The 27,759-nt window shown below is 48.0% G+C and overlaps 1 protein-coding gene across 2 annotated transcripts in view; it reads left to right on the top strand.

Moving 5' to 3' along the window:
- The window catches only part of SPTBN2 (spectrin beta, non-erythrocytic 2), a 994,900-nt gene that overhangs the window by 838,150 nt on the left and 128,991 nt on the right, over positions 1-27,759 (top strand). For both annotated transcript variants that reach the window (XM_086938557.1, XM_086938558.1), the window contains exons 26-27: positions 19,420-19,794; positions 23,840-24,084. In XM_086938557.1, the coding sequence (XP_086794683.1) occupies positions 19,420-19,794; positions 23,840-24,084 (620 nt within the window). The remainder of the gene's footprint in view (positions 1-19,419; positions 19,795-23,839; positions 24,085-27,759) is intronic.

Genomic DNA, 27,759 nt, shown 5'->3' with positions numbered 1-27,759 from the left:
CTCTTTTCACTACGAGCCATTTTTGCTGGTTTTGCACATGGGGGGGGGGGGGGGGGGTGCTGGCTGTTTGAATTTTTCTCTATTTTTGTATCGGCTTTTGTACTTTCCAAAATAAAAAGCAAAGCCAACAGTATACATCTATACGAGAGTTATTGGCTTTGCCAGTGTGTTTTAGCCATGTTATTCACCGGCATGGCTGCTGTTCAGCATGGGTAAAAGTTAATGGCGTAGAAGAGAGCGGCATGGATTAGATTAGAGTGCCGTGGAGTGTTATGAAGTCAAGGGGCATAGTGTGTCATTGACTGGATTGGAGTAGTGTGTCATATAGTGAAGTGGCGTAGCACGGAGTAGTGACAGAAAGTGTTGTAGATTAGAGTGGAGTAGTGGCCTGGAGTAGAGTAGAGTAGAGTAGAGTGGAATAGAGTGGAATGGCGAAGAGAGATGTAGAGTTGAATGTCTTGGCGTGGCATTGAGTGGAGTAAAGCAGAGTGGTGGAGAGTGGATTATTATAGAATGCCTTAGTGGAGTGGCGTAAAGTGGAGTTGTGTATGGTGGTGTGGCATAAAGGTTGGGAGTGGAGTAAATTGGCAGGGAGTGGCGTAGAGTGGAATAGAGTGTCATGGAGTAGTGTACTTTGGAGTAGAGGGTGCACTGGAGTAGAGTGAAGTAGCGGGGAGTTCCAGAGAATGAAGTAGTGTGTCATAGAATGGAGGGTGTTGAGTGAAGTAGAGTGGAATGGCGTAGAGTGGAGTATGCATGGAGTGGTAGCACACTGCTATTACATTTGCACAGTCATACAGTTTTACTGATAACACTATACAGCACATAAACAACATGTGAGAATCTGCATCACCTTCGGCCAGGTGTACGTAGAGTATGGTTTGCGATCACCAAATAGCACATTTTTGCAATTCACTATTGGGTAATCATAAACACCCTTGTACAAATATGTGTTTAACACATTTTGGGATTAACCATGGCTCGCAAATAGACCTACTACTTCACTTATAATCATGAGGTAGGTCTTGGTTCTAATTCAGATATATTATGAAATATTTGCATAGTTAACAAAAGAAATTTCCACCTGCAGCCTTTCCCTCTCACACCCTGGGCCGGCTTTAGCGCTACTGGTGGTCGTGGGACAGTCTTTTTTGGTGCCTCCTTCTCCATGAATTCCCTCACTACCACTTTCCAACAGTGCACCTTATCTTTCAATAGCCGCTTTCCAACGTATATTTCATTTTTTGATATTGCTATACATAGTTCAGTCACACTCAGTTCTGTGAACTGTATGTTACACATACTTTGCAGCAAGCACATTAACCCTCAGCAGTACTTTATGATGAGCTAAAACTGCCACTAGACAAAATTCCAATCTCTCACCATTAGAAATATTAATCACCAGAGTTATCATGACATTTCTATTGTGCCTGAAAACTTTTCGACGAACCAAAAAAGTTCACTTGCTTTTAAACCAAAAGTTATTTTCAACTACAGCGCCCCCCACCAAAGTCGGCACCAGGTGAGGCTGCACCGTTCCTGCCACCCTATAGCCAGCCCTGCTCACACCCCACGTTTCCAGCAAGATTGTTGCATCAATCCTCTCACTTTCCAGTCAGAGAAAGAAAAGTAAACACCATCCTCCCTCGAAAGACAGAGTCTAACATTTGACCTCTGTCTTTGAATGCACATCAAATGTTACAAGATAAAAACTAAATTTAAAGATAGATTTATTGCTCATTCACTTCTGAACTTAAGCATAGTTATTTTGTGGGTGCTTCATTGTCCTCTGCTCCCCTACTTCCAGTGCCTATGGCATGGGAGTGGATTTGAGGAAGAGGATTGTTTAGATATGCTATTGGTAAAGAGCACTGAACAAAACAATCAACCTCTTAGACAGAACATTGTTACAGACATGAGATATTGATTAGCTGGTAGTAGCAGAGATAAGTAGAATCAGTCATAAGAAAGAACGGGACGCAGGAAAACCTTTCCAAGAGGGACAGCACTTTTACTGCTTCCTGAACTAACATTCTAGGGAGAAAAATTAAACATATGGAGTGTCTCACGAAACAGAAAACAAATGTCAGAAAGTCAGCACTTGTAAAAGAAATCGACCGTCAGAGAGGTAGTAAAAATAAAGGAGACCGTCGGAGAGGTAGTAAACCGGGTATGCTCCACGGGATGGACAAAGACATGCTGGACAGCCAAAAGAAAGCCAGCAAATATAAAGCAAAAACTGTGAGTTACAAAACACAATCCCAATGGTAAGCAATGAGTGGAATGTATTCCTAGAAAAGCTTTTAGCATGTTCCCAATGGGTCTTTGCAATCATACAGCTGCCCGCTCTGGTAGGCTTAAACCTAAAACGGTGAGGTAAGTAAAATCTGTCACTTCAGAAAAGCCATAATTGTTGAATAAGAGAACATATCTATGATCTGGTGGACATTCTTCAGAAATATAACCTCAATTCAGACAATGTTGTTTTCATTGTTTGCTTTTACTGATTATTTTTGGATCTCACACTAGGAAAGTCTATTGTTTTTCAATTGGAATCAAAATTAACATTTTCAATCTAGTTGGCTACCTTTCTCCGTCTTATCGGGTGTCAAGAGAACAGTTTTAAATTATGTTGTCTTATAGTGCACTGAATCCTTCATTCTTCACGTGTTGTGCTTGCACAGTATACAAAGTTCTGTGAAAACATAAAAACAAAATATGGACAATTCGAGAGCATGTTGGTAGGCAGAGATTGAGAAACAAAAATACAAAAAATGGCACTAGTGTGCAGGACATCGAAAATAGTTATATTAACAAAACCAATAACAAATTGTGAGCAAGCCACCCAAAAGTACAGAAACTGAAAAATAATGAGCAGTCTTGACACTGTCCTATTATGAGTAAGATAGCATCAACATTACAGGCTAAAAACAAAATGGTGAAAATGGAGTACAAGTTTGAAGAAACAAATGAGATTTGAGAAACTGAAGAAATAATGAAAAGGATGATTGAAACAGACTAGACCTGGTTAAAACAAGCATTGGCATAGCCAATAGTTCTCGCTTTTGGGGCCTTATAAGTATTTAGTTATGCAGCACAATATCCTTGGTGCAACAACAACTGTGGCATGGCTAAACACTTATAAGGTCCCAAATGCGAGACCTATTGGCTATGTCAATGCTTGTTACTCATGGTAACACTGTCTGGGCATAGGTTTCATCTCATTAGTACCAGTTTCCCAATCAAATATGGCAATAACCAACTGAAAGAAAACTGGTCTAATTTTGCGACTTGCCTTTCACTGCATGGGAACACAAAACACAATATTTTGAGTAACTTTTGATATATAACATCTACAGATTATGCAGCAAATGAAGGCTTGCGTGGAAAATGCGGCAAATCCATACTTCTGCGAAAAACACAGCACAACAGAATCGCATAATTGCAGTAGCCTGACGCTAGGCAAGTCCGACCCTGATTGTGTATATTTGTTCCATCACTTAAATAATTATTACATTTGTGGTGAATCGGCTCCTTAATGGAGACATTATGCACAATTAGGGTTTAGGACAGCTCCTGTCAGCTCTATTGAAGGGGGTGGCAAGGAGGGTGGCCCGGAAACAGCCATCCATAGTATACCTTGTGCTACCCTCGCACATCAGGGACAGATGCAGCACAGTGGCGATGTGCACGTCCAAGAATTATGCTGTGAGGCATGAGCGGTACAAAAGGGGGTGGTGATGGACGGAGCATCTGAATCAATCAAACACTCACACCCAGTCAAAAGATCTGGGTTTAATCCATCACCGTTCTTTAGCCCACTCTGCCACCCCAGTTCAGACATGGCTATATGCAAATCAGTCTGACCCTGTGCCTCATGGGAACAGTCCAGCCCGAACTGCCAAGCCATGTCTTCCCTGGATGTATGACGTTACATCGCAAACTTTTACAACGCACACCATTACAACGCAATTTTTACAACGCAGGATCCTTTACAACGGAAGCCTTTACAACGCATGACATTACATAGCAGATGCTATTGCAACGCATGCCATTACAACGTAAGTCTATAGACCTGAGAGTAACCATGCCAATGCAGATGGACTCTCCAGATATTTCTACTTAGAACATGAAGACTCAACTGGTCAAGGTTAGTTTAATGGCCTTACTTTTGTGTGTGGGGGGGGGGGGGTTGTGTAGGAGAGTAAGATCTGTTTCCTATGGGTACCTACACTTTATGCTGATGTATCACTATTTTCAACTTCGACTGACAGGGATCCGCTACCCAGGACCCCAGTCTAGCTGCTTTCTCCTCAAAATTGATTGCATGTACTTTAGGGACACTCCAGATTGGATACTGGGGTACCCTTATCAGTCCCTAGTGTATGGTATACTATGTACCCAGGGCATAGGTACCCCAGAGGCCTCCCAGGGACTGCAGCATGTATTATGACACCCCTGAGAGACCATTCAAACTGACATCACAGGTCTACTACTGCAGCCTGTGTAAGGTGGTGCCTGCACCCCTTACTTAGATATAGGTTCCCTATATCTATTCTAAATCACTGAACATATAAACCTATCAGTCGGCCATATGGCAGGCCTTATCAATCCTGAATGTAGAGTGCTGGGTTTTATGTGAGAGGGTGCCCCTGCATGAACAGAGCCCCTCTGCAGTATTCAGAACCTATGTTCCTTGTTTGTTTGTGATGCAGCCAACCATATATATTTAAGTGCATTATAACCTTGCGGTAAATGCTAACTGTAAAACAGCTGCTTAGAAACATGTCGTGTTTGGTGTCAAACACCTTGGAATCATACCTCCACACCTGTAACTGGTGTGGGAGGTACGATTCCACCCTTCTAGAGGGACTTATATGAAAAACCGGTATACCCGGTACCAGCTTTCCCAACCTGGTTATCACAAAATGGACACTGCCAACCACAGACACGAGTCTGCCCTCCTGCTGCTGAGCTGAGCTTGAGCAGAGGAAGGCTTGACAATAGGTTTCCTGTCACAGGGAGGTGTGACCACCTCCCAGACAGGATTTAGTGTATTGGGCTGGGTGGGTGCACTCTGAGAGTGTTTGATGGCTGCACTGGGGGCACATTTGGTGTCCTTGTGCATAGTCCAGTTCAAACTGATGGCAGGAGCCATTTGCTCTTGCTCTTTCGCGAAACTGGTCAAAGGACATGGGTGTAGCCACCCCTCTGGTCTGACCATCCCATAGTTTGTTCCACCCCTTCCTTGGGTATAAAGTAGGAACCCTGACTACAGGACTTTAGATTTTACCTGGACAAAACTCTGCAAGCAGAATCCAAGTACTTCGACGATCTACACTACGCTGGATGACTGAAGAATCTCCCTTGGAGTAAAGGAGATACTGCCCTGCAAGGCAGGCACCTTTAACATATCTGATCAGTTTGCATCTCCCGAGCTCCTGAGGACTCCGTAGATTTCTGCAACACAGGAGGTGTGTTCCTCAGCGTCCCTGAGGTTGATCTGACCTCTTAGCAATTCTGATATCAATATCCCTCGTGGGGACAGTGCAACCTGAACCCCTGGCCAGGTCCTCCTTGGACCAGAAACAAGCGTCCTAGGACCGTTTTCGGGGTTTCATCCCTCATCAGCCATGCTAGCCTATTTCCAGTGGCATGGAGAGCACAGAACCCACATCTGGGCATACCTGTCCCACTCTGGGTGACAAATGCACGAATAACAATTGCTGGACCGAATGTTGAACAATGCCAAACATTCACCCCAGTACAGAGATCTGCGCCTAAATCCATCATTTCCACTGATTTGCATATGGCTGGATCTAAACTGGGGTGGCATGGTGAGCAAAAGAACAATGGATTTAACCCGGGGTAAACTGGGGGTAAATATATGATTTGCTCTTCATTCCGTCCATCATCTATGTGTCTTTTGTAATATATGTAAGTCACCCCTACAGCAGGCCTTGTAGCCCTGTGCTGTCTAGTTCAAGTACTAGATGGTACAAGTGTACAGGGATGTCATCTTCAGTACATGTACCAGGCACTGTCATTACGGGTTGCCCAGCTACATGATGGCTTCACTGAAACCTATGGTGTTTGGTAACAAACACCTGGTCTTAATAAATCTGTACTGATGCCCGTACCATTTATTATGACATGCACTCAGAGGGCACCTTAGAGGGGCCCCGTGAAAAACCTACCACTATCTTGTGTGCTGGCTGACTGGTCTCGTCCAACCTGCCACCACAGACACGTTTCTGAGCCCCTGCAGGTGAGAGTCCACACTCTCTGGAACAGAAAAAATGCCCACTCCGAGGAAGGTTTTCACACCTCCTCCAGCAGTATGGCTAGTGAATTTTTAGCATATCATGTTCAGGGGCTTCAAAGCCTCTGCCCCCTTTGATATGCAACCCTCGCTTCCCTCAGACCTGGGAGATCCCACCTTGAGGTCCATTTGGCACCAGAGCAGGCGCGAAATTAGCTAGGCAATAGATGTGTTGCTCCACCAGGCTATTCACACCCCTAAGGTGGGCTGCTTGATGTGCTCCACAAAAGTAGGATTCCACCATCCTGTTTTTGTTGGAATTAGGAACTCTGGTACAGGGGTATGCCCACTCCCCACAGTAAGTGGTCATCCAGGGGGTGTAGTGACCCAAAGGGTAAGTAGCCCAGTGGCTAATACCCTTCACTCCCCTTACCACCCCTAAATTCAGTATTTATGTGGCCTCCTGACATCAGAAACTCCGATTCAAAAAGAAGAAGGACAAAGACTAGCTGTGGACTTGGCCCCGAACACTACTTTCCTGCTCCTGTCTTGACAATTGCACAGACCTGATTCATCCTGCAGCTGTGCATCCTCCAAAAGTCTCTGAGGGCTGCTATCACTTTGCCAACTCGTCACCCTTTCCCTTGAAGTGGAAGAGCCACTTCCCTGTAGCCTGCAGGCACCAACCACAACGTCCGATTCACCAATCTGAGGACCACCAGGTTTCCAGTTGCAGCAGCCACTGAGGTGGAGGTCACTGTTCTCCAGGAGTCCAGATCCATCTCCCCACCAAGTTCAGAGACTCCAGGACACCTAGGAGCTGCCCTGTACCAATATAAGACACCAATACCGACCAAGCACTTAAGGCTTGTTCAATGTTAAGCTCGGACACTAACGCCACCAAGACCGACCTACCAATGTAGAACGTCCGCACCAGAGAGGCCATCATAGAGAGTGGCCTTGTTGTTCTGTTTTGACTCCATCTCCAGGTTGGCCCCTAAAGTGAGAGCCTCCAGCGCAAGCGACCCGCAGACAAAACCCTTCTGCACCCAAACCCCATTGCCTGAGTCAGAGCCTACCGATGGTGCACCCTTGCCCCAGAGACCTTCAATACCGAGCTCCCCTTAGGGTTCTGACAGACTTGTCGCCACTTACAGCATTTTGCTTACAGGTTACCATATAGATTTCAGAGATAGCATTCAAGGCTACCCTTTCAACCAGCCCCCTTGCACACCAGGTCAGGTAAACCAAAACTGCTGGCGGTTTTAAGGCCTTGACCCCTACTTTCCTTAAGTCCATCGAGAAGTATTACCCTGTAAGTCATTTGGAAGTGACCCTTTGCAGTGTATATTTCTCTAATATGATAACATGACCATGTTCGAGGCTTCTGCCTCAAATCTGACAGCTGTATTCTCTAAGTGTTTGAAAATCTCTAACTTGAAAAGTGCTTACTTAATCTCCTAGATCTTTCTGTCTAAATAAATATACATTTTTTTTTTCTAAATTCTACTTCCCCCACTGCCCAGCTGCTTTTGGAGGATCATCTCTCCATTTTGTGGCAGGAAGTGCAAGTCTTTTTGGCCAAAAGGGCTATTGAGAGGTTGCCAGTGCCAGAAGTCGGACGTGGTTGTTATTCCTAAGACTTTTTGGTGCCCAGGAAGGAGAGAGACCTTCGTCCTATTTTAGACCTGTGCTCTAGCAATGCTTTCTTCCGAAACGAGAAATTCTAAATGCTCACCCTGACCCTGGCCCAGGTTTTGTCTGCCTTCGACCTTGGAGACTGGATGGTGAATTAGACCTGCAGAACAGCTATTTCCCTAACCCCGTCCTGCAGGTGCATCGGCACGAACTTCGGTTTGTGATGCAACAGGAGCTTTTCAGTTTGCCCTGCCCACCTATTCTCTCACCACCACCCCATGGGTGTTTACTAAAGTGATAGCAGAACACTTTCAAAAATGTTCCCCTTAGAAGACTAACTGTTGAAGGCGGGCTCGCACCAGCAGTCATCAACCACCTCCAGAGTATGGCAAACCTCCTGTCATCTTTGGAGTTCACTATCAATGAACCAAAGTCACACCTAACTCCTTCTCAGACTCTCCCCTTCATCTGTGCCATGCTAGACATGGTTCTGTTTCGTGCCTTCCCTTTGGAAAAAGTCCAAGACATTCCGGCTATGATCCCAATCTTTCAGCAACAGTCCTGGATTCACTGAGGTCGAATCTGAGGCTGTTGGAACTGACGGCCTCCTGCATCGTGCTGGTCGAGCATGTCAGGTGGCATATGCGAGCTCTGCAGTGGGATCTGAAGTCTCAGTGGGCTCAACATCAAGGGGAACTCTATGTACATATTTAGATTTTGGAGTTGGCTGTAAAAGATCTGCAGTGCTGGTGTCTAGACTGCGATTGGATCTGCAACAGACCCCTCTTCCTTCCCCACCCAGATGTTGACAGAGGTGACCGACGCATTGTTTCTGGGTTGACGTGACCATGCACTTGTAATACAATGGACGGGATATCCGTCACATTTGTGACTGAATATCCCATCCACAAGATTCTAAATCAGGCCTGCACTGTGTTGACCGTTCTTATTCTTGGGGCTGAAATCTACTCCCTAGTAGTCTGCTTTGTCAAGCTATATTTCCGGCGTTTTCGTCATATTGCTCTTTTTCTGCTGCTTCTATTGCCTATGGACCTCCTACCTCATATTAGCAGCTGGCGAGCTTATTGTTGGATGTAGGAATATTAATGATGATGCCATAATGAGGACTGAAAGTTCCTGACCTCCTCTACTAGTTTGCATTTATTAATATTGATAAACAACATTCCTTCCTCCTTAATTTAGCCCATGAAGGGAGCTCTTATCCATTAGTTTATAGACACTACATACTTTAAATGGACAAAGGCGCCGTCTGCTAAGATGCTGCATTCTGCCACTGTGAAGCTCCTTTACAGTCTTAAAACACCAGTTTTTCTGTTTGTGAGGTTGTCGGTCCGCGAAAACATTTTACTCTCAGTAACTCGAATTAACAAGAATTGGCATTGCCAATAGACGCCTTTGGGACCTTATAAGTATTTAGTTAATATCCTTGGTGCAACAACATCAACTGTTCCATGGCTAAACACTTATACGGTCTTAAAGGCGAGACCTATTTACTATGCCAATGCTTGTTTTTCTTTGTGCTACTCGCGTTTCCTTCCTGTCTCTTCTTGAGCAGCACAGACTTCAATATTAAAGAAACGTCGGGTAATTAATAGCCTGCTCCGTTAGGTATCCCGTGAAACCGTACATCATTGCACTCAGCCCGAGAAGAGATGGACTTCTTTGTCTGATTCTCCCTGGGCTGAGTGTATTCTCCGAAGAGCAGGGGATACACAATCCCACAGGGATACCAGATATTACGTAACACCGGAACCTAGCAACTGACAGTGCCTATGCTGGGCTGGGTTCGCTGTTCTCTGCGCCCTGTGTAACTGTGAAGCACAGAGTCAGGTAAACATAAATGAGTCGAACCACGTTAATGTAACAAATCTTGATGGCCCCCTGCAAGGTACATGGCGGGGCCCGCAAGCCGTATTTAATCAGAAGCCCTTAGTCGCCCCCCTCCTCCTAGCAAAACTGGGGCTTATGTTACGCCACTGCTACGATTCCACCTGGATGAAGAGGAATGTAGTGGGTCAGGTGACGTCAACAAGTTCAAGCATTGTGACACACCGCGGTGTCAGTGGAATAATTAAAGAGTAGGGGACGGTGATGAAGGACTCCTCGCGTTGTATTTCTCCTGCCCAAAAAAGTTCTGTGTGCATGAGTTATTTCCAGGGGCCTGCACTGGGACCCCAGCATCAACACTACACCCACTTTAGGCACAAGAACAGCAAACATTGGTGTTAACAACCAAAGCTGCCTTCTTGAGAACTGGGGAACTTAGTTCGAGTCTCTGCTTCGCTCAACATCCTCATTTAATCTCCTTGTGTCTACAAAAATGCTCGAATAAGAATGTGCCCTTGTGTATTATACCTGGTGCTCATGTAAGTGCTCCAATACCTTCGGGTCGACATCACGCTAAATAAAACTGCAAAAAATATAAAAACCTCTCCGAGCTGCGAGGAATCCACGAGGATCTGGCAGATGGCTGTTAGACGGACCGGGAGGGTCGGCCGAGTTTACGGGGAGAGGTCTCCAGGGAGAGCCGACTCCAACGACTGTACAGATAAGTAACTTCCCCCCCACAGACGGACACCACACAAGATTGAAGGTTAACGAGACTTTATATGCAATTCTTAGGTTACGTCGATATCATACAAGGAGGTCTGGACTCAGGGGTCCCCTCGGTTCTGATCTCTGGATGAGGAAAAGGGTAGCGGGACAGTCTTAGTTACCAATGAGTTCAATAGCTCTCAATCCTCGAGCTCGGCGTGTTTGCTGATCGGGCCGTGGAGGAGCCAAGCAGGTCCCGAGATGGATGAAGGATGGTCGACGGGCCGTGGAGAAGCCAAGCAGGTCCCGATGCAGATGACGGTTACAACGGTCCGCGGCCTCGCCAGCAGATCCGGACGACGGTGAAGGATGAAGGTTACGACGGCTGTGGCAGCGCCAACAGGCAGGATGATGGTGCACAGGACAGAGCTACGGCAGCGCCAGTAGTCCGTCCAGGATGAGTTCTTCTTTCGTCTCTCGACTCCAAGATACAACTGCCTTCCTGTTCTGGAGCTGCCCCAGTTATAGGGCTGGCGTGCTTTGATGTCCGGACCCTCGCACTTGGAGGTCGGGAGGTCCGGGATGAGGGAGTCCAGACACCCAGCAGGGGGGTGGAGCCAGCGCCCGGGGAGGCGATGGGCGAGCGGCACTGGCCGGGGGAGAACCATCGACACCTCTTTCTCCCATTGACTGGCCAAGTAGCTCGCTCACCTCCTGGGTGGAGGGTGGTGCCGGAATGTCTGAGGCCGGGCTAGGCCCAGGGTTGAGGTCGATCGGGGGCCAGGCGGCCTCGTGGCGAAGTGTCCAAGATGGCGGCCCTGGCTGGGCGCATGGGTCGGCAGTGGATCGGACCCACGAGGTTATCATGCTCGAGGGCAGGTGTCCCTGAGGGGACGTAGGACGTGCAATGGTGGTGTGTGGTGCTTGTGTGACTGGCTCGGGCTTGGTCGAGCCGGGGGAGAGCGGCCCGTCATGTGGCCTGTCCAACATGCGTCCCCCCCAGCTGAAGGCGGGGAGAGTTACCCATCCTCTTGGGGACTCTCTTCGTCGAGGCGGAAAAACCGGGACAGGCCATCCGCGTTGGCGTGGTCGGACCCAGGCCGGTGTTCAACGGTAAAGTCCATACCTTGCAAGGAGATGGACCAGCGTAGCAGTTTCGGGTTTTCCCCCCGCATATGCATCAACCACTGCAGGGGTCGGTGGTCAGTCTGCACCCGAAAGTGGGTGCCAAAAAGGTAGGGTCGGAGCTTCTTGAGGGCCCATACCACAGCGAAGGCTTCCCTCTCTATGGTGCTCCAGCGTTGTTCCCGTGGTAGGAGTCTCCGGCTGATGAAGGCCACCGGTTGATCAAGGCCTTCGGTGTTCACCTGGGACAGGACCGCCCCAATGCCCTGGTCGGAGGCGTCCGTCTGGACGACGAACTCCCGGCTGTAGTCTGGGGCCTGGAGCACAGGAGCGGAACACATGGCGGCCTTTAGCTGTTCGAAGGCCGCTTGACACTCTGGGGTCCAGTTCACCTTCTTGGGCTGATTTTTTGACGTGAGTTCGGTGAGGGGCCCCACGATGGTACCATAGTCTTTCACGAACCTTCGGTAGTAGCCCGTGAGGCCCAGGAAGGCTCGCACCTCAGTTTGAGTGATAGGGGGTTGCCAGTTCTGGATGGCGGCAATTTTCAGTTGTAGAGGGGCCACTAGACCGCTTCCCACCTGGTGTCCGAGGTAGGTCACTGACCCTTGTCCAATTTGACATTTGCTGGCCTTGATCGTGAGGCCAGCTCGCTGAAGGGCTTGCAACACTGCTTGGAGGTGGTGGAGGTGCTCGGTCCAGTGGTGGCTGTACACAGCGATGTCGTCCAGGTAGGCGGCGCTGAACTCTTCGAGCCCCGCCAGGACCTGATTGACGAGCCGTTGGAAAGTCGCTGGGGCATTTTTCATGCCGAAGGGCATGACCGTGAAATGATAGTGGCCATCGGGGGTGGAGAAGGCAGAACGTTCTTGTGCTCGGGGTGTGAGGCCGATCTGCCAATAGCCTGCCGTTAGATCGAAGATGCTGAGGTAGCGGGCAGCGCCCATTCGGTCGACCAGTTCATCTGCCCGGGGGATGGGGTGTGCGTCCGTTCTGGTGACTTCATTCAGGCCCCGGTAGTCGACACAGAACCGGAGTTCGGGTGTGGTTCCGGGGGCGGCTGCTTTGGGGACCAGTACGACCGGGCTGGCCCATGGACTGTCGGAGGGCTCGATGACCCCGAGCGTGAGCATCTTAGTTACTTCCGCCTGGATGCAGGCCCGTACCCGATCAGGTACGCGGTAGGCCCGGTGGCGGATAGGAGGGCTGTCTCCGGTGTCTACATCGTGCACACACCAGGAAGTGACACCTGGGGTGAGGGAGAACAGGCTGGCAAATCGTGATAGGAGGGCTTGGCACTCTTGGCGTTGTTCCTGGGTGAGGGTCTCCGAGAGTCGGACCCCATCCACGGAGCCGTCTTGCTCCTGGGTCCGCAAGAGGTCAGGGAGAGGCTCGGAGTCGTCTTCAACCCCGTTGTCTGTGGCCATCAAGAGGCTGAGTTCTGTTCGTGCAAAGTGGGGTTTCAGTCTGTTGGTGTGGAGGACTCGGAGCGGATTCCGGGCGGACTCCATATCGATCAGATAGGTGGCAGGACCCTTGCGCTCGATTACCTTGAAGGGTCCCGTCCATTTGTCTTGGAGAGCGCACGGTTCTGTGGGGGACATCACCCAGACCTGTTGCCCCGGCTCGAATTCAATAGATGAGGCGTTCTGGTCATACCATTTCTTCATGTCCTCTTGACTGGCCTCTAGGTTGGCTTTTGCTAGGTCTCTGAACCGCTGGGACTGGTTGCGGAGGGTGAGGAGGTACCGGAAGACATCTGGAGGACTCTTGGCCGGAGGCATCTCCCAACCTTCTTTGATCAGGCTGAGTGGCCCCCGTACTGGGTGCCCATAGAGCAGCTCGAATGGGCTGAAGCCTAGGGACTTCTGTGGGACCTCCCGGTAGGCGAAGAGGAGGCACGGCAGCAGCACGTCCCACTGGCGACGGAGGGGTTCTTCCAATCCCCCGATCATCCCTTTTAGTGTGCGATTGAACCGCTCAACAAGTCCGTTTCCTTGGGGGTGATAGGGGGTCGTGAAGCGGTAGGTGACCCCACACTGTTGCCAGAGGGACTTCATATATTTGGAAATAAAGTTCGTGCCTCTGTCACTGACGACTTCTCGGGGGAACCCCATCCGGGAGAAGATCCCCATCAGGGCCCTGCCGACCACTGGGGCTGTGACGGTCCGGAGAGGAATAGCCTCAGGGTAGCGGGTGGCGTGGTCCACTAGTACTAGGATGAAGCGATGGCCTTGTCTTGTACGTGGGTCTAGGGGTCCCACAATGTCTATTCCGACCCTCTCAAATGGGGTCGTGACCACGGGAAAGGGTTGCAGGGGGGCCTTTAACTTGCGGCCGCTCTTCCCACTGGCTTGGCACGTGGGGCAAGATCGGCAATGCTGGTGCACATCGTTTCTCATTTTTGGCCAGAAGAAGTGGGTCACTAGGCGGCTGTAGGTTTTATCTTGTCCCAGGTGCCCTGCCAGGGGGACATCGTGGGCCAGATTTAGCAGGAAGTCTCTAAAGCGGAGTGGCACCACTAGTACTCGGTTGGCCCCCAGCTCGGCGATTCGTTGCTCGCTGTACAATAGGTCATTGTCCCAGTAGACCCAATGAGTTCCGGAGGTATCCCCTGCGCTTTGGGCGAGCGCTTGTTGTCGGAGTCCCTCAAGGGAGGGACAGGTCTTCTGCTCCTGACGAAATTGTTCTTGTGTGGGCCCCCCTTCTTGAGCCCACTGGTCAAGATTAGCAAGGTCGGAAGGTTGAGCAGGTTCGAGGGGGAGGCCCTGGTCGGGGGTCTCGGCGGGGGCGACCGGAGGCGGAGGCGCCGGCCATCCTGGTTCTTCCGGGTGATGGTTGGCACGGGCGGCCATGGACCGGGTGGTGACGCACGCCCAGTCTGGGACGCCCAACATCCCCAAGTGTTCTTTTCGCTCCACGGCTGCCCACGGGGAGCTTTCCAGGTCATTTCCGAGGAGGCAGTCTACGGGGGCGTCGTCTCGGACCGTTACTTTCAACATGCCGGAGACCCCTCCCCACTCAAAGGGGACGCAGGCCATCCGACACAGACTCTCCGAGTTGTCGGCTGATCGCACAGGGCAGAGAATGTTCGGTAGATATTGCTCTGGGGTCACCAGATGACAGCGGACGGCTGTCACACTGGCCCCGGTGTCTCGAAGGGCTTCGGCCCGTTGTCCATTGATGCTCACCCACTGGCTGTACTTCTGGGTGTTAGCGGGTAGGGGGACCCGCGGGACCATGTCTCTTCCCCCTAAGCACGCGAGAGTCATGGCGGCTGGCTCCCACTCTTGATACTCTTGCTCGTCTGTTTCTTGTTCCTCGGAGATCTGTTCTTCCCCTAGTGCCGCGGCGGCCACCTGGCGGGGTCTTGGACTCTGATACTGCGGGCAGCTTGGGTCGTTTGCATAGTGGCCGACTCGTTGGCATCGGTGACATGTAACATTGGCTCTGTATCCCGGTCGCGCCGGGGTGCTGCCCCGGTTGGCCGGGGGGGTGGTGCTGGTAGTGGGGGCGGCCGGAGTGTTGTCTCTTCCTCGTCCTTGGCCCCCTCCTCCTCCTCTGGGTCGGTGGTGACCATTGTTGTTCCTGTTCTGCTCGTAGGACCCATTCCGGCCCACTCGGGTGATCTCCCACCGGTCAGCTTCAGCTGCGAGCTGCCGGGGGTCGGTTAACTTGCTGTCGAGGAGGTGTTGGCGTAGTTCAATGAAGCAATTGTTGGACAGATGCTCCCATACCATCAGATTGAACAACTGCTCGTAGGTCGTGACGTTGTTCCCTCTGATCCAGCCTTCGAAGGCTCGGCTAAAGTACGTTACATAGTCCACCCAAGTTGTACCTGGAATGCGTGTGCAGTCTCGGAACCTCTGACGGTACATCTCGGGCGTGAGGCCATAGCGAGTGAGGAGGGCCGCTTTCATATGGTCGTAGGAGGTCATCTGGTGGTCTGGGAGCTGTAACAGAGTATCGCGGCCCTCATTGAGGAATTTGCCCCATAGGCCGGCTCCCCAGTCGGCTCTATCGATCCGGTGCGCAGTCATCGCGATTTCATATGCCTTAAACCATTGTTGGATGTCGTCTTCTCGAAAATATTCTCGGACCACATCCTTGGGGATGTGCACTTTTTTGTCCGTGGTCCCTGGGGTGGACGGTCTGTCGGGCACCCCTAACTCTTTATTCTGTTTGCGCAGGTTGATCTCGGCTAGGTTCCGCTCGTGCTCGTACGTTAGTCTTTTTTCCTCGAGCTCCCTTTGCCTCTGTTTCTCCTCTCTTTCTTCTCGGAGGCGAAGGTGCTCTAAGTTTATTTTTTGCTCGGCCAATTTGAGTTCTATGTCCATCTTGAGTCGGGCCATTTCGAGTTCGTGTAGTCGGGCTTTTTCTCTTTCTTGGATCTCGTCTTGCGAGAGCCCCGTTCTTTGCTCTTCAGGGGCCGTGTTGGTCTTTTTCGCGGTGCTTTGCTCAGGGGCTTCGACATCCCCGGTCTCTGCCCAAGATTCTAGGGCATGCTTAAAATCGTCCTTGGTACTTAGTCCGGTGGTAGCGATACCTAGTTCGATGCAGAACTGCTTTAGTTCACGATGGCTGTATTCCTCTAGTTTTTCCATTTGGAACTTCTCAGTTGCTCCGCTCTCTTTAGTCGACATTGTTGTTCGTTGTGGGGTGAGCTACTCTCTGTACGTTATGCGGTGATTCGGATCCCACCGCTGCCACCAATGTTAGACGGACCGGGAGGGTCGGCCGAGTTTACGGGGAGAGGTCTCCAGGGAGAGCCGACTCCAACGACTGTACAGATAAGTAACTTCCCCCCCACAGACGGACACCACACAAGATTGAAGGTTAACGAGACTTTATATGCAATTCTTAGGTTACGTCGATATCATACAAGGAGGTCTGGACTCAGGGGTCCCCTCGGTTCTGATCTCTGGATGAGGAAAAGGGTAGCGGGACAGTCTTAGTTACCAATGAGTTCAATAGCTCTCAATCCTCGAGCTCGGCGTGTTTGCTGATCGGGCCGTGGAGGAGCCAAGCAGGTCCCGAGATGGATGAAGGATGGTCGACGGGCCGTGGAGAAGCCAAGCAGGTCCCGATGCAGATGACGGTTACAACGGTCCGCGGCCTCGCCAGCAGATCCGGACGACGGTGAAGGATGAAGGTTACGACGGCTGTGGCAGCGCCAACAGGCAGGATGATGGTGCACAGGACAGAGCTACGGCAGCGCCAGTAGTCCGTCCAGGATGAGTTCTTCTTTCGTCTCTCGACTCCAAGATACAACTGCCTTCCTGTTCTGGAGCTGCCCCAGTTATAGGGCTGGCGTGCTTTGATGTCCGGACCCTCGCACTTGGAGGTCGGGAGGTCCGGGATGAGGGAGTCCAGACACCCAGCAGGGGGGTGGAGCCAGCGCCCGGGGAGGCGATGGGCGAGCGGCACTGGCCGGGGGAGAACCATCGACACCTCTTTCTCCCATTGACTGGCCAAGTAGCTCGCTCACCTCCTGGGTGGAGGGTGGTGCCGGAATGTCTGAGGCCGGGCTAGGCCCAGGGTTGAGGTCGATCGGGGGCCAGGCGGCCTCGTGGCGAAGTGTCCAAGATGGCGGCCCTGGCTGGGCGCATGGGTCGGCAGTGGATCGGACCCACGAGGTTATCATGCTCGAGGGCAGGTGTCCCTGAGGGGACGTAGGACGTGCAATGGTGGTGTGTGGTGCTTGTGTGACTGGCTCGGGCTTGGTCGAGCCGGGGGAGAGCGGCCCGTCATGTGGCCTGTCCAACATGCTGACGTACGAGAGGACTCTACAACCAATGACCACCACTGCATTCTACATAAAGGCACTTGGATTAGTTGAATTGCCGACTAACTGCAGTTCTAGCCCGGTTTAATGCTTGGAGCTCTGCCTTCTTCCAGATGACACCCAGAGTGAGTAAAGCTGTTTGATTGGCTGTCATACGGACCCGGAAGTTATGAAAGACGTAGGTTTCGCCTTTCAAACAAAGGCTAACTGATAACTGTGGTCTGGCTAAATTTAAGGACAGACCATGTAATTAAAGGAAGGTGGTGTCTTTAGTTCAGCTTCTGATCAGCAATGGAGAGCAGCGGACTTCTGCACCAGATTCTCAGCCTTAGCCTCGTCCCCCGCGTTGGAAATACTACTATCTGTCCCAACTCTGCTTCACTCTGCTCGTTCCTTGGTGAGACTTTGTTGTCTACAACATTAGCACACAGTGGCGAATACTTAGCCGGCTCGATATCAGGAAGTATGTGCAGATAAAATAAGCGCGGCCGCGCGAAAGTGAAAGCGATCGCGCTAAGGCCGCGCTATTTAAAAGCACACCGCCATGCGCGTCTGCGACGGGAAGACTTGAGCTACAACAAAATGGCGTGGGACATGCTCATGCTGTCTGCATTGGACAGATAGCGAGAGCAGCCCCTGCATGAGCCCACGGGGAGAATCGATTGCAAAAGGTCTTCACTGGCAAGAGCAGCACATGTGCTGCTTTCGCCAGGCTCAGCAGAATTTGCAGTGTTCTCGTTAGTTTTTGATACTTCTACTTCCTTTCATTAAATGGTAAACATAAAATAAAAATGTTATATTCTTGAGGCTTCATTCTTGATACTTTGAGAGCTTTTTTCTCTTTTGTAGTGTTATGTAATCCTGCGAATAGGAGGTATTCTGTGTTTTGTTTTCAGTGAAGATAATGATGCAGGGAGTCCTGGTGTTGAAACTAAACACTTTATTCTGCCCTGTAAGTATTCTGTATAGTTTGACATTAACCCCTTTGCTGCGTTTGTTGGCCAACGGCCGTCGCAAGCACTACCTCTGTAGTGCTGAGCACGTCCGTTGGCTGACGCGGCCTCGCCCACTGCGCTAAACCGCCGCACCGCGGCGGAATTGCTTTGTTTCTGAAATGTTTGCCATATTCCACTTCCAATATTTTTCTGCAAAATAAACTTCCATCAAAAACCAGTTTATTTACTGAGTCCTTTGTCCTTGATGAAATCTCAAAAAATCGAGGAGTACATCGAAAGGAGTCAGAATAGGTCATTTTCATTGGATAGGCAAACCAAAGATGATAACCCTGGGGCTGACTCACTTTAGCAGAATAGTGGTCTAGCGTATGGTATTTGGAAACTTCCATTAGTAAAACAGTGACTGCTAAGAGCTCTCTTGCTTTGCAAATTGTATTTGGTTCTCTTGAAGTGATCAAGCTGCTGAATTAATTTTATCATATAGTTTGATTGGATTGTCCAAGTCTGTGAAATGTCTTGATTACTTGAAATCGGAACTGCAGTTTAACTGAAGTCCAACATTACCTATGTTGCTCTGCAGTGAGCAGTGTTAAATATCACATGCTTTTATTTTTGGTATGTACTCTATTGCCTTCATTAAAACAGTCGCAAGACTCCTGATGGAGTAATTGAGTACTTACAGAATCCGTTACATTTGGGTATGGTCATTTCTCTGTGTGGTATTACTGCATCATTACCAAATTGCCCATTAGAATGAGGGATTAATGTGAAAATCTGAGTTCTCCCACATTCTGGGCTTTTTGTGAAGACCTATAAGGCCTATTACACCATGTATTACCTGCCAACACGTCTTTGGAGAACTTAAAGGATGTGGTACAACAGCATATTTAAGATTCTGAAATAAAAAGCACTGATTTAGAAGCCATAAGAAGCTACAGATGTTCAGTACTCATGGTTTGTGGAAGGAGTTGGAGGTATAACAAACCTGCACCAATTAGATTCTATCAAAAAGGTTGCTATTTTACTTTGAAATGTTTTCTCTTTTTTTATGCACGTCCCTCATGCTTGTGTCCTTCGCGTATTCTCCTCTTTTATAGATGTTAAGGGACAAGTTCAGGGAGTTCTCACGAGATACCAGTAACATCGGGCAGGAGCGTGTGGATGCTGTGAACCTCATGGCTGATGACTTGATATCCTCCGGGCACTCTGAAAACTCCACCATTGCAGAGTGGAAGGATGGGCTGAACGAAGCCTGGGCTGATTTGCTAGAATTAATCGACACCCGCAGTCAGATGCTTGCCGCCTCTTATGAGCTCCACCGCTTCTACAACGATGCCAAGGAGACACTGAGTCAGATCCAGAACAAGCAGAAGCAGTTGCCCGATGAGGTTGGACGGGACCTCAATACTGCAGAAGCCATGCAGCGTATGCACACGGCCTATGAGCATGACATACAGGCACTAAGCGCACAGGTGTGTACTGCCCAACACATTCCACATATATGCATGCTCTACTTTATGTAAGGCTGTGTGACTGTAATACTGTCCTATTTAATTCTGCCTAGTAATTTCTGTAGCTACATTTGTTTTCCTTGCAGTTCATCTTTGCCTGCTTAAGTCTAGCTGTGAGTGCACTTTCTATATACGTATAAATTGCACCTGTCTAAATAACCCATCTTGCTATTTCAGTTTCCACTGACTGTCATAGCATGCCTATCTTGTCTTTTCAAGTCTGGTCTCCCAATATGTATTACTCACTGCCTATGTTACTGTTTAATTCTCTTTTAGCACTATATTGTTCTGTAGTTTGTCACCTGTCACAAAGATCTGTAGCCAAGCAGCAAGCCACAGGTTTTTATCCCAGCAGGCAATTGGGATCTTTTTCCTTGCTGTCCATAATCACATCATATATGTACTTCTACTCACTATATATCCTATATTACTCCCTGTATTTTTTTTTGTTTGATCTCCTGTACAGCCCGTTTTGTTCAACTGCTATGATTGTTTTATATTGTGTTCTTCCATTGCTGATGTAAAGTACTCTGATACCCTCGGGCGGAGCTAGCGCTATATAAAACCTTCTAAATAAAATAAATAAATAAGGGGCAGTGTCTGTATGGGTGATGCTATTTAACCTTTGCTGTCTCTCCGCCATGGCTATTGCAGTCCAATGAATAGCCATGTTACTGTCTTTTGGGCAGTTGACTTTCCAGGGATAGTGAAGTCAGGCAGTCAGGGCTTACTCTATTCTCTGGTAGGGGTTTATAAACGTAGATACAGCATGATACAGTAAATAGCATACAATAGGACTTGTGTTATCAGTTAATTACAGCACACAGTTAAAACTAAGTGCTTACAGAAGAGACGTTTTAATCACCTTCGTTGGCTGAAATTCGGACCCAAATGTATTCCCAGCCTTTACACACTAGAGTATTAAATAATATTGAGCCTTTTGGCCATTATTATCCTACAGGACGAGGGTTTTAAATGGTGTTGATCTTTAGGCACTTTGTAATCCTGTGGCGCAGGGTAGTCGTACTCTTGAAACACTCATGGACTCATCGGATTTGCTACAATGTTTATATACACAGCTAGTCAATGGAGCAGAGATGCCAGGCAAAAATACAGACTGGCAAGTTTGCTCTGATACATCTAGCCCTTTGTCTCAGGGGTCAAACCAGGCAACTCAGTGGGATTGAGATCTGTTTCTCAGTTTACAGTTGAAACAATCTGAAACATAAAGACCCAGAGCCGCACTAGGAAACAAAGTCGAAATATCTGTACAAGAATCAGTGTCCAGATCAACTTGACTACCAGGGGTTCGGAATCCAACGTCCAGTCAAAGCGTAGACAAGTTAGGCTCCGAGCTCTGTCGACAGCTTTGCATATATTTTCAGCAGGGGGAGATGTCAGTATATCAGCATCCTCTGTGAAGTCTCCACTAGATAGCCATATTTTAGAGGCCTGTATCTCTAAACTGTCCATTTATGGTCATGAATGTCTAGTGATAGAGGCACTCAAAGGATGGGGGCTCAAAGACTCAACCACGTCCATGTGGGAACTGAGAAGTAGGGTTCGGATCTAATAGCAATATTAAAAGGAAAAGTATCCCTGAAAACGTACTAGCTGGAGAGGTAGTTCAAATGGTTTAGGAAACTCTATCAACAATCACAGCCAATAGAAAGCAGTCCAAATTACAGGGGTGAAGAGGAAAGAACTCTATTCGTCCCTGGGCCGGGGGATGACCGGTATAAGCAGAGTATGGACGGATCAGTTATGGGTATGGTGAAGGTTCACCTCTGATGGAAGATTGAGTCTTTGCAGTTCCATACCCCAACCTCGAGTTGATTTAGTGGTTGGACTACAAGGATCACACATCTCCAGTTAGCCGGGCCTCGTCTGGTTCTTATTTATTTATTTATTTGCTTGTATAGCGCAGGAATTCGACCCCCGAAGGGGTATCTCCGTGCTTGTATTCTTACCAAAGCTATATTCGGAGAGAAAGATCATCAAGCAGTGAAAGGTATCTACATGGTCAGGAACAGGTGGGTCTTTAAACATTTCCTAAATGCGGCTAAATTAGGATTTTGCCTAAGGGGCAGGGAGTTCCAGAGGGTGGGGCCTCGGTAGGAAAGGGCTCGGCCTCCCTGTCTTTCCTTCTAGATCCGTGGTACTTGGAGCAAAGATTGAGTCTGAGAGCGCAAAGAGCGACCAGGCTCATAGGGTCTGATAATTTCTGATAGATTCTTGGGGCCGGGACCAGACAGGCATTTGTGAATTATACAGCATATCTTGAACTTCACCCTCTGGTGAATAGGCAGCCAGTGTAGTTTATTCAATAGAGGGCGTGAGGGTGATCTGCATGGAACATTCAAGATCAGTCTGGCTGCTGTATGTTGGGCTACCTGTAGTCTGCCTAGTTGTTCCTCATTGGTAGAGATAAGCAGCCCATTACAGTAGTCCAGTCTACTGATTACCAATGCCTGGACTAAAGTTTTCCTATGGCAGTCCGCTAGACAAGGGAAAACCCTTCTCAGAAGTCTAATGACCATAAAGCAGGATCCAGTCACCTGATTGACCTGATCTTTAAGTGTCAGGGACTGATCAAGTCGAACCCCCAGGTTTTTTACTGCCTCTTTGGGAGTGGGGGCAGAGCCTAGTCAAAGTCTAGGCAAAGTCTGGATCCTCTCTATTCTGGACAGATTAGCTGCCTTTTGGTCAGTAAAGCAGTGCGCATTCTCCAGCCCCCAAAGCTTCTACCCAACTGTGCTTGGTCTCTCATTGCCCAGGTGAAGTAAACGTTATTTGCTCAAAAACAACAGTATTTATTCTACTTTTGGGATGTAGCTATTAAGTCTGGGCCAATCAGTGTGCAGATTTACTAGTTTGCAATGTACCTCCATTTCTGATGACGTGCACAGGGGGACTTTGTCCTGGCCCTTTTTCTGCACAAGAAAGCACGGGTCTGACTTTTGAAAACATTTCAAGGTCATTATGTTTAAACAAGCATAATGTTTGCTGCCTGGTCACAGGCAGCAACTCAAGAGTAGGGAGGGAGTTTCTCTGTACTGCAAAGAGAATCATCTGCTAACTGTTGATGGAGTGAGGAGTTCTCACACACTCTACATAAAACCAGTTTCACAAGAGAAAAAGTTCTAACAAAGGAGCATGCAAGCTGTCACATCCACCATGCACATATGACGAATGCAGAGGGGCCTTCAACTTATATAGCCATGCTCATGAGTTACTAAATACATGCTAACCATTTAGGTCAAATACAGTGAAGCAAGCACAAAATTATCCTAATATGGAGTTGGGACAGGACCCCAATAATGGAGGTGCTTGTTGTTGACTTTGCATTTACAGGGTAAGATATTAGTCTCTCTCAGCCAACCAGGGGTGCAGGTAAAAAGGCTTTTACCCCTGAACTATTATGCAGACCTAGCACCGCCCATGACCTTACACCCTGGCAAAGTATCCGCCATTACCAAGTTGCAGATACATTTTGGGAGTCCTTATCAAGAAAAGTTCCTTTGTTGTGTGTTTCTTGATAAAACACGATTGTCGAGTCCTGTGGAGGCAAAACACAAAGCAGGTCATGAAAAAACCTGTTTGGGATGGTAGCACAACTTTTCCTAACTGTGCTGTAGAGCTCTTTTTCCTCACTGTGCTACAGAGCTCAGTCCAAAAGATGACTGTCTTGCCTTAAATAAGCACATTTAAATAAATTAAATGAGGATAATTGAATTAACTAAAACAGTGTCTTTAAAGAGATTACTTTATTTCCAGCCCGTTATCAATCTCTTATTTTAGGTCCTTCGCGCTAATACCCTCTCTCTCGATTTGCCAGCTCCATCAATCAGCTTTATGTTTTTGGGTTCTTTCTTCCTCAAAGCCATTTCTTAATCTTGTCCATCCATTCATTTTTGTAGCCGATTTGTGGGGCCTCTCTAATACACACAGACCTGGGTTCTCTGCATCCTTTATTTCCTATTTATTGAGTCTTTTTTTTTCTCAGGTAAAGCAAGTCCAGGATGATGCCTCTCGCCTTCAGAAGGCGTACGCCGGGGAGAAGGCTGATGACATCCAGCGACATGAGCAGGCTGTAACTGAGGCCTGGAGTGAGCTGCAGAATACCAGTAATGGTCGCCGTCAGCTTCTCTTTGACACTGTGGAGAAGTTTCGCTTCTTCAAGATGGTCAGAGACCTCATGCTGTGGATGGATGATGTCAACCTACAGATCGATGCCCAGGAGAACCCAAGGTAGACTTCACATGTGCCAATTGACTAACCAAATGATTTTGCACTACAAAAAGTTACAAGTAGAGGACATGGTTATGGTAAACTGTTTAGCCCTGTAAGTCCATATCCACCTTCAAAATAAATAAATATAAAGGCACTTATATGTCTCCATGCACATGTGTGTATTGTGTTTCAGAATATATGTAGCGCTTAATTTCCCCTGACGGCGCTCCGAAGCACTCTGATTCACATCTGCGTCCTAGCACCCATTTGTGGGTGTAGGGTTTGTGGGGTATGGGTTACTGATGGTTTACGTGATAATAAGCATGAGATTCAAAGATGTGCTTCAAACATGGTGCAGAAAACTGGTCACTCTCCCTCTCCCTGCTGTGACTCTTTGCCTCCTGCTCTTTCCCATATTTCTATACCATTTCCATTCCCTCTCTTACTGATCCTTCACTGCCACAGTTTAATTCTGATCTTCCTTTTCTCCATTCGTAACTTTCTTCTTCCACCACTTTTTTTGTCTTTCCTCCCTTAACCAGAAAGTGACTGAGGACAGCCCATTTATAAACAAGCACAGCTTTAAGCAAGTTTGTCAGTAAGGGAGAAACACTTGGTGAATTCAGGATCGGGTTGAGTTGGGAGTTTTGCATTTCCTCAGTATCAATTGGTCATTTTCTTGCATACTGCACAGACTGGAGCAAGGGGGTTAAAACTCAAGGGCCCAGGTCTTTTATTTCATGTGTCTACATCTTAGCCACTAACTAGAACTTATCTCCCAAGAAATCTACATTGAGTGTGCAACAGCATCTACTAGAGCAGATAGACTCTTTTACTTATATTTTAAAGTGGCAATTGATTACCTGCACATATTCTTGTCTGTAAAACATGTTAATTGCAGAACAGGGGTACTTTAACAATTCTCATATTGGAGTTGCTGGAGTCCGTGATCCCGACCCTCAAGTGATCTGATGCTAAGGGTGTTGCAAGACTCCTTGACACCTTCTCACAACATCACAGTACAAGAATGGTTGATGTCAGTTCTCCCAAGAAATTTCTATAGTTTTGAGTACGAAAGTCCTCGCCAACGTGTGAAGCTGCACCTTCTGCTCCATTTTTTCTTTATTCCGGGTAGTTGCTCTTTATTTTTGCTTTATGGCAGCATTTCAGTAGTTCCCTGTTTCCTAAGGGCTTTTCAAACTACAAATGTGTGCTTTTAAGGGACACCCCTCAGGTGTTCCCGGAAAGGTGAGTCCCTCTATTGGTCTTCTAATCCAGTTGACTCAAGGGGTAAACCCTCCCACCACAGTCCCATCTACACAAACCCAGCACTCAAGAGAGATGCCTAATGGCCTTCTTGTGTATCTTAAGTCCAGAGACATGAGACAGCTGGGGACCTTTTCATGTTTGTGTTCTCTGTAAGCCTCAGTAAAGTAACTGAGCAATATGTAGGTCTTGGAAATGTGTTTGCCACTGTGATGTACCTCGTGTGCAGGAAACGACAAGCACACAAGTTGAACAGGCAGTTATAAAAATGTATATTTATATTTGCCTTACTCCTGTGTGTTAATTAGTTTCATCCTATTCCTGAGCCAGGTGAACCTGTAATGTATCTAATTCTTGTAAAAAAATAAGTAACGGTAAATGTACCGTCACATCATTTGAGTCCTTCATGATTCACATGTGACCTGCAAGTTTCCCTGTAGAGACGATAGAATAAACTATTACATGCTGGAATCTAAGACCTGTAAAATGGATGGTCAATTTTCTATGCATTGAAAACTTGGCTCTATTTTCAATAGCGGGCCACCATTTTTGCTTGGTTTCACACTAACTGGTGGGATATCAGTGCCAGGGCACATTTTTAGGTAGAGGTACACTCTATAAATATATTTTACATTACATTATATATATATTATCTGTCTAGTTTTGGGATGGATATATATATATATATATATATATATATATATTAAACAGACCCCCCAGGATATAGCGGCATGGATTACCAAATTTAGCGGCACAAAAATGGAAATTTAGCGGCACAAATATTGAAATTTAGCGGCATTTTTGCGGCACTTTATTTTACAAATAATCATTCATTTTCAGCCTTAAATCGATGGAAACTGTTTTAGCAGAGTATTCCACTTTGAAATAGGCCTGTTTAAAGTGTCTGCAGCTCTACGGAAGCACAGCTCCAGTCCTAACCTTGTGGGAGGGAGCTGTATTTCTCCCTGGGATGTTCTAGTGCCCACGTGTGCACCACTGCAGGGGTAACAAGCGCTATATAATTGCAAACCTTTTTTCCTCTTCTATCCCTCCGCTATCCTTCTGAATCCAAATAACTGTCTAACCTATCCACCACTCAATTTATTTTCATATTTCACTATACTAATTCAACACTAATCCTTCTTGGGTTCCAGAGTAGCGTGCTACGCGCCAAAAAAGTGTTTTGACGCCTCGTCCGGGGTAGTAAGTGGTATATAAATGCAAGCCACCCCCCGCGGCGGGATGCCTGGCTTTCTCCTTGGGGATGCCCTGTAGGAGCTATCTCTCAGGGAAAAGCCAGGACGGGTTCCCAAGGCAAGCGCGGAGATACCCCTTCGGGGGTCGATTCTGGCGCTATATAAGAAACATAACAATAATATTAATAATAATAATTACAATACTATGAACTCCCTTGCGTAAGGTTTTGGGAGACAGGTCACCCTGGCAACCCATTAAGGGGAACACTATGTAACTTTTTCTGTAGGATAGGGCAGTTTTTTGCCGCTCTGGCACAAAAACTGACCATTGTGCTTCGGGTGTGGGTAGAAAGCCATTGTCTGCATTCCTGAATGTATGGCGAGAGCAGAGGGGTGCTGTTAATGAGCTGAAGTGGATCCAGAGCCCAGGGAGTCTGCATTCCCCCAAACCCCATAGGTCATCAAGCCATTCCTTATTAGCCCTATCACCTTATGGAAAGTGTCATTTCTGTCTGGGTGGCGTCGCATCTGGGGGATTGGCAAGGGATTTAAAAACCTATGTTGTCTCCCAGGTAATCCTCTTTTGTCCTCTTCAACTCTGGATCAGAAAAAAAACACGTGCCTGTCCTGCATCTGAATGTTTTCATGTGTGTGCATAAATGTGGGTTTGTGTTCCTACGTGTGTACCTTTATGTGTTTGTCTTTCTGTATTTGATTGTTTTGTGCGTTTGCATTTGTTTACATGTGTGATTGCGTTTCTCTCTCTCTCAATGTGTTCACGAGTGCCTGTGTGCATGTTTCTCTCTGTATCTGAATGTTTGTTAGTTTACACGTGTGACTGTTTATTTTTCTCTGTCTATGTATGAATGGGCCTGTGTTTGAATGTTTGAATGTATGTGTGTTTACACGTGGGACGGTGTGCATTCCTCAACCCTGTATCTGATTGTTTCTGTTTGCATGTGTAACTGTGTGTTTCTCTTTCTGTATATGAATGTTTGTGTATTTTTTAGTTTACACATTCGTCCTCCGGCAGGGATGCCTGCACACATGGTCACAGGCAGGCACCTCTGCCCGGCGGCTTATCCTAATTGCAGCCGCGCCGACACCCGCAGAAACCAGGCGGCCTTACCCCCCAAGGAGGAGGAATGCCCTTTGATCCGCCCCGAGTGGAGAGACGGTTACTGACAGCTCGGGTGGGGGTTGAGTGGGGAGAGACTGCCTGCCCCTGGGC

Source organism: Lissotriton vulgaris, chromosome 9 (assembly GCF_964263255.1).
Source record: "Lissotriton vulgaris chromosome 9, aLisVul1.2, whole genome shotgun sequence".
NCBI classification, from domain to species: Eukaryota; Metazoa; Chordata; class Amphibia; order Caudata; family Salamandridae; genus Lissotriton; species Lissotriton vulgaris.
Note: the sequence above shows the minus strand (reverse complement) of the source record. Positions and strands in the feature narration are given on the sequence as shown.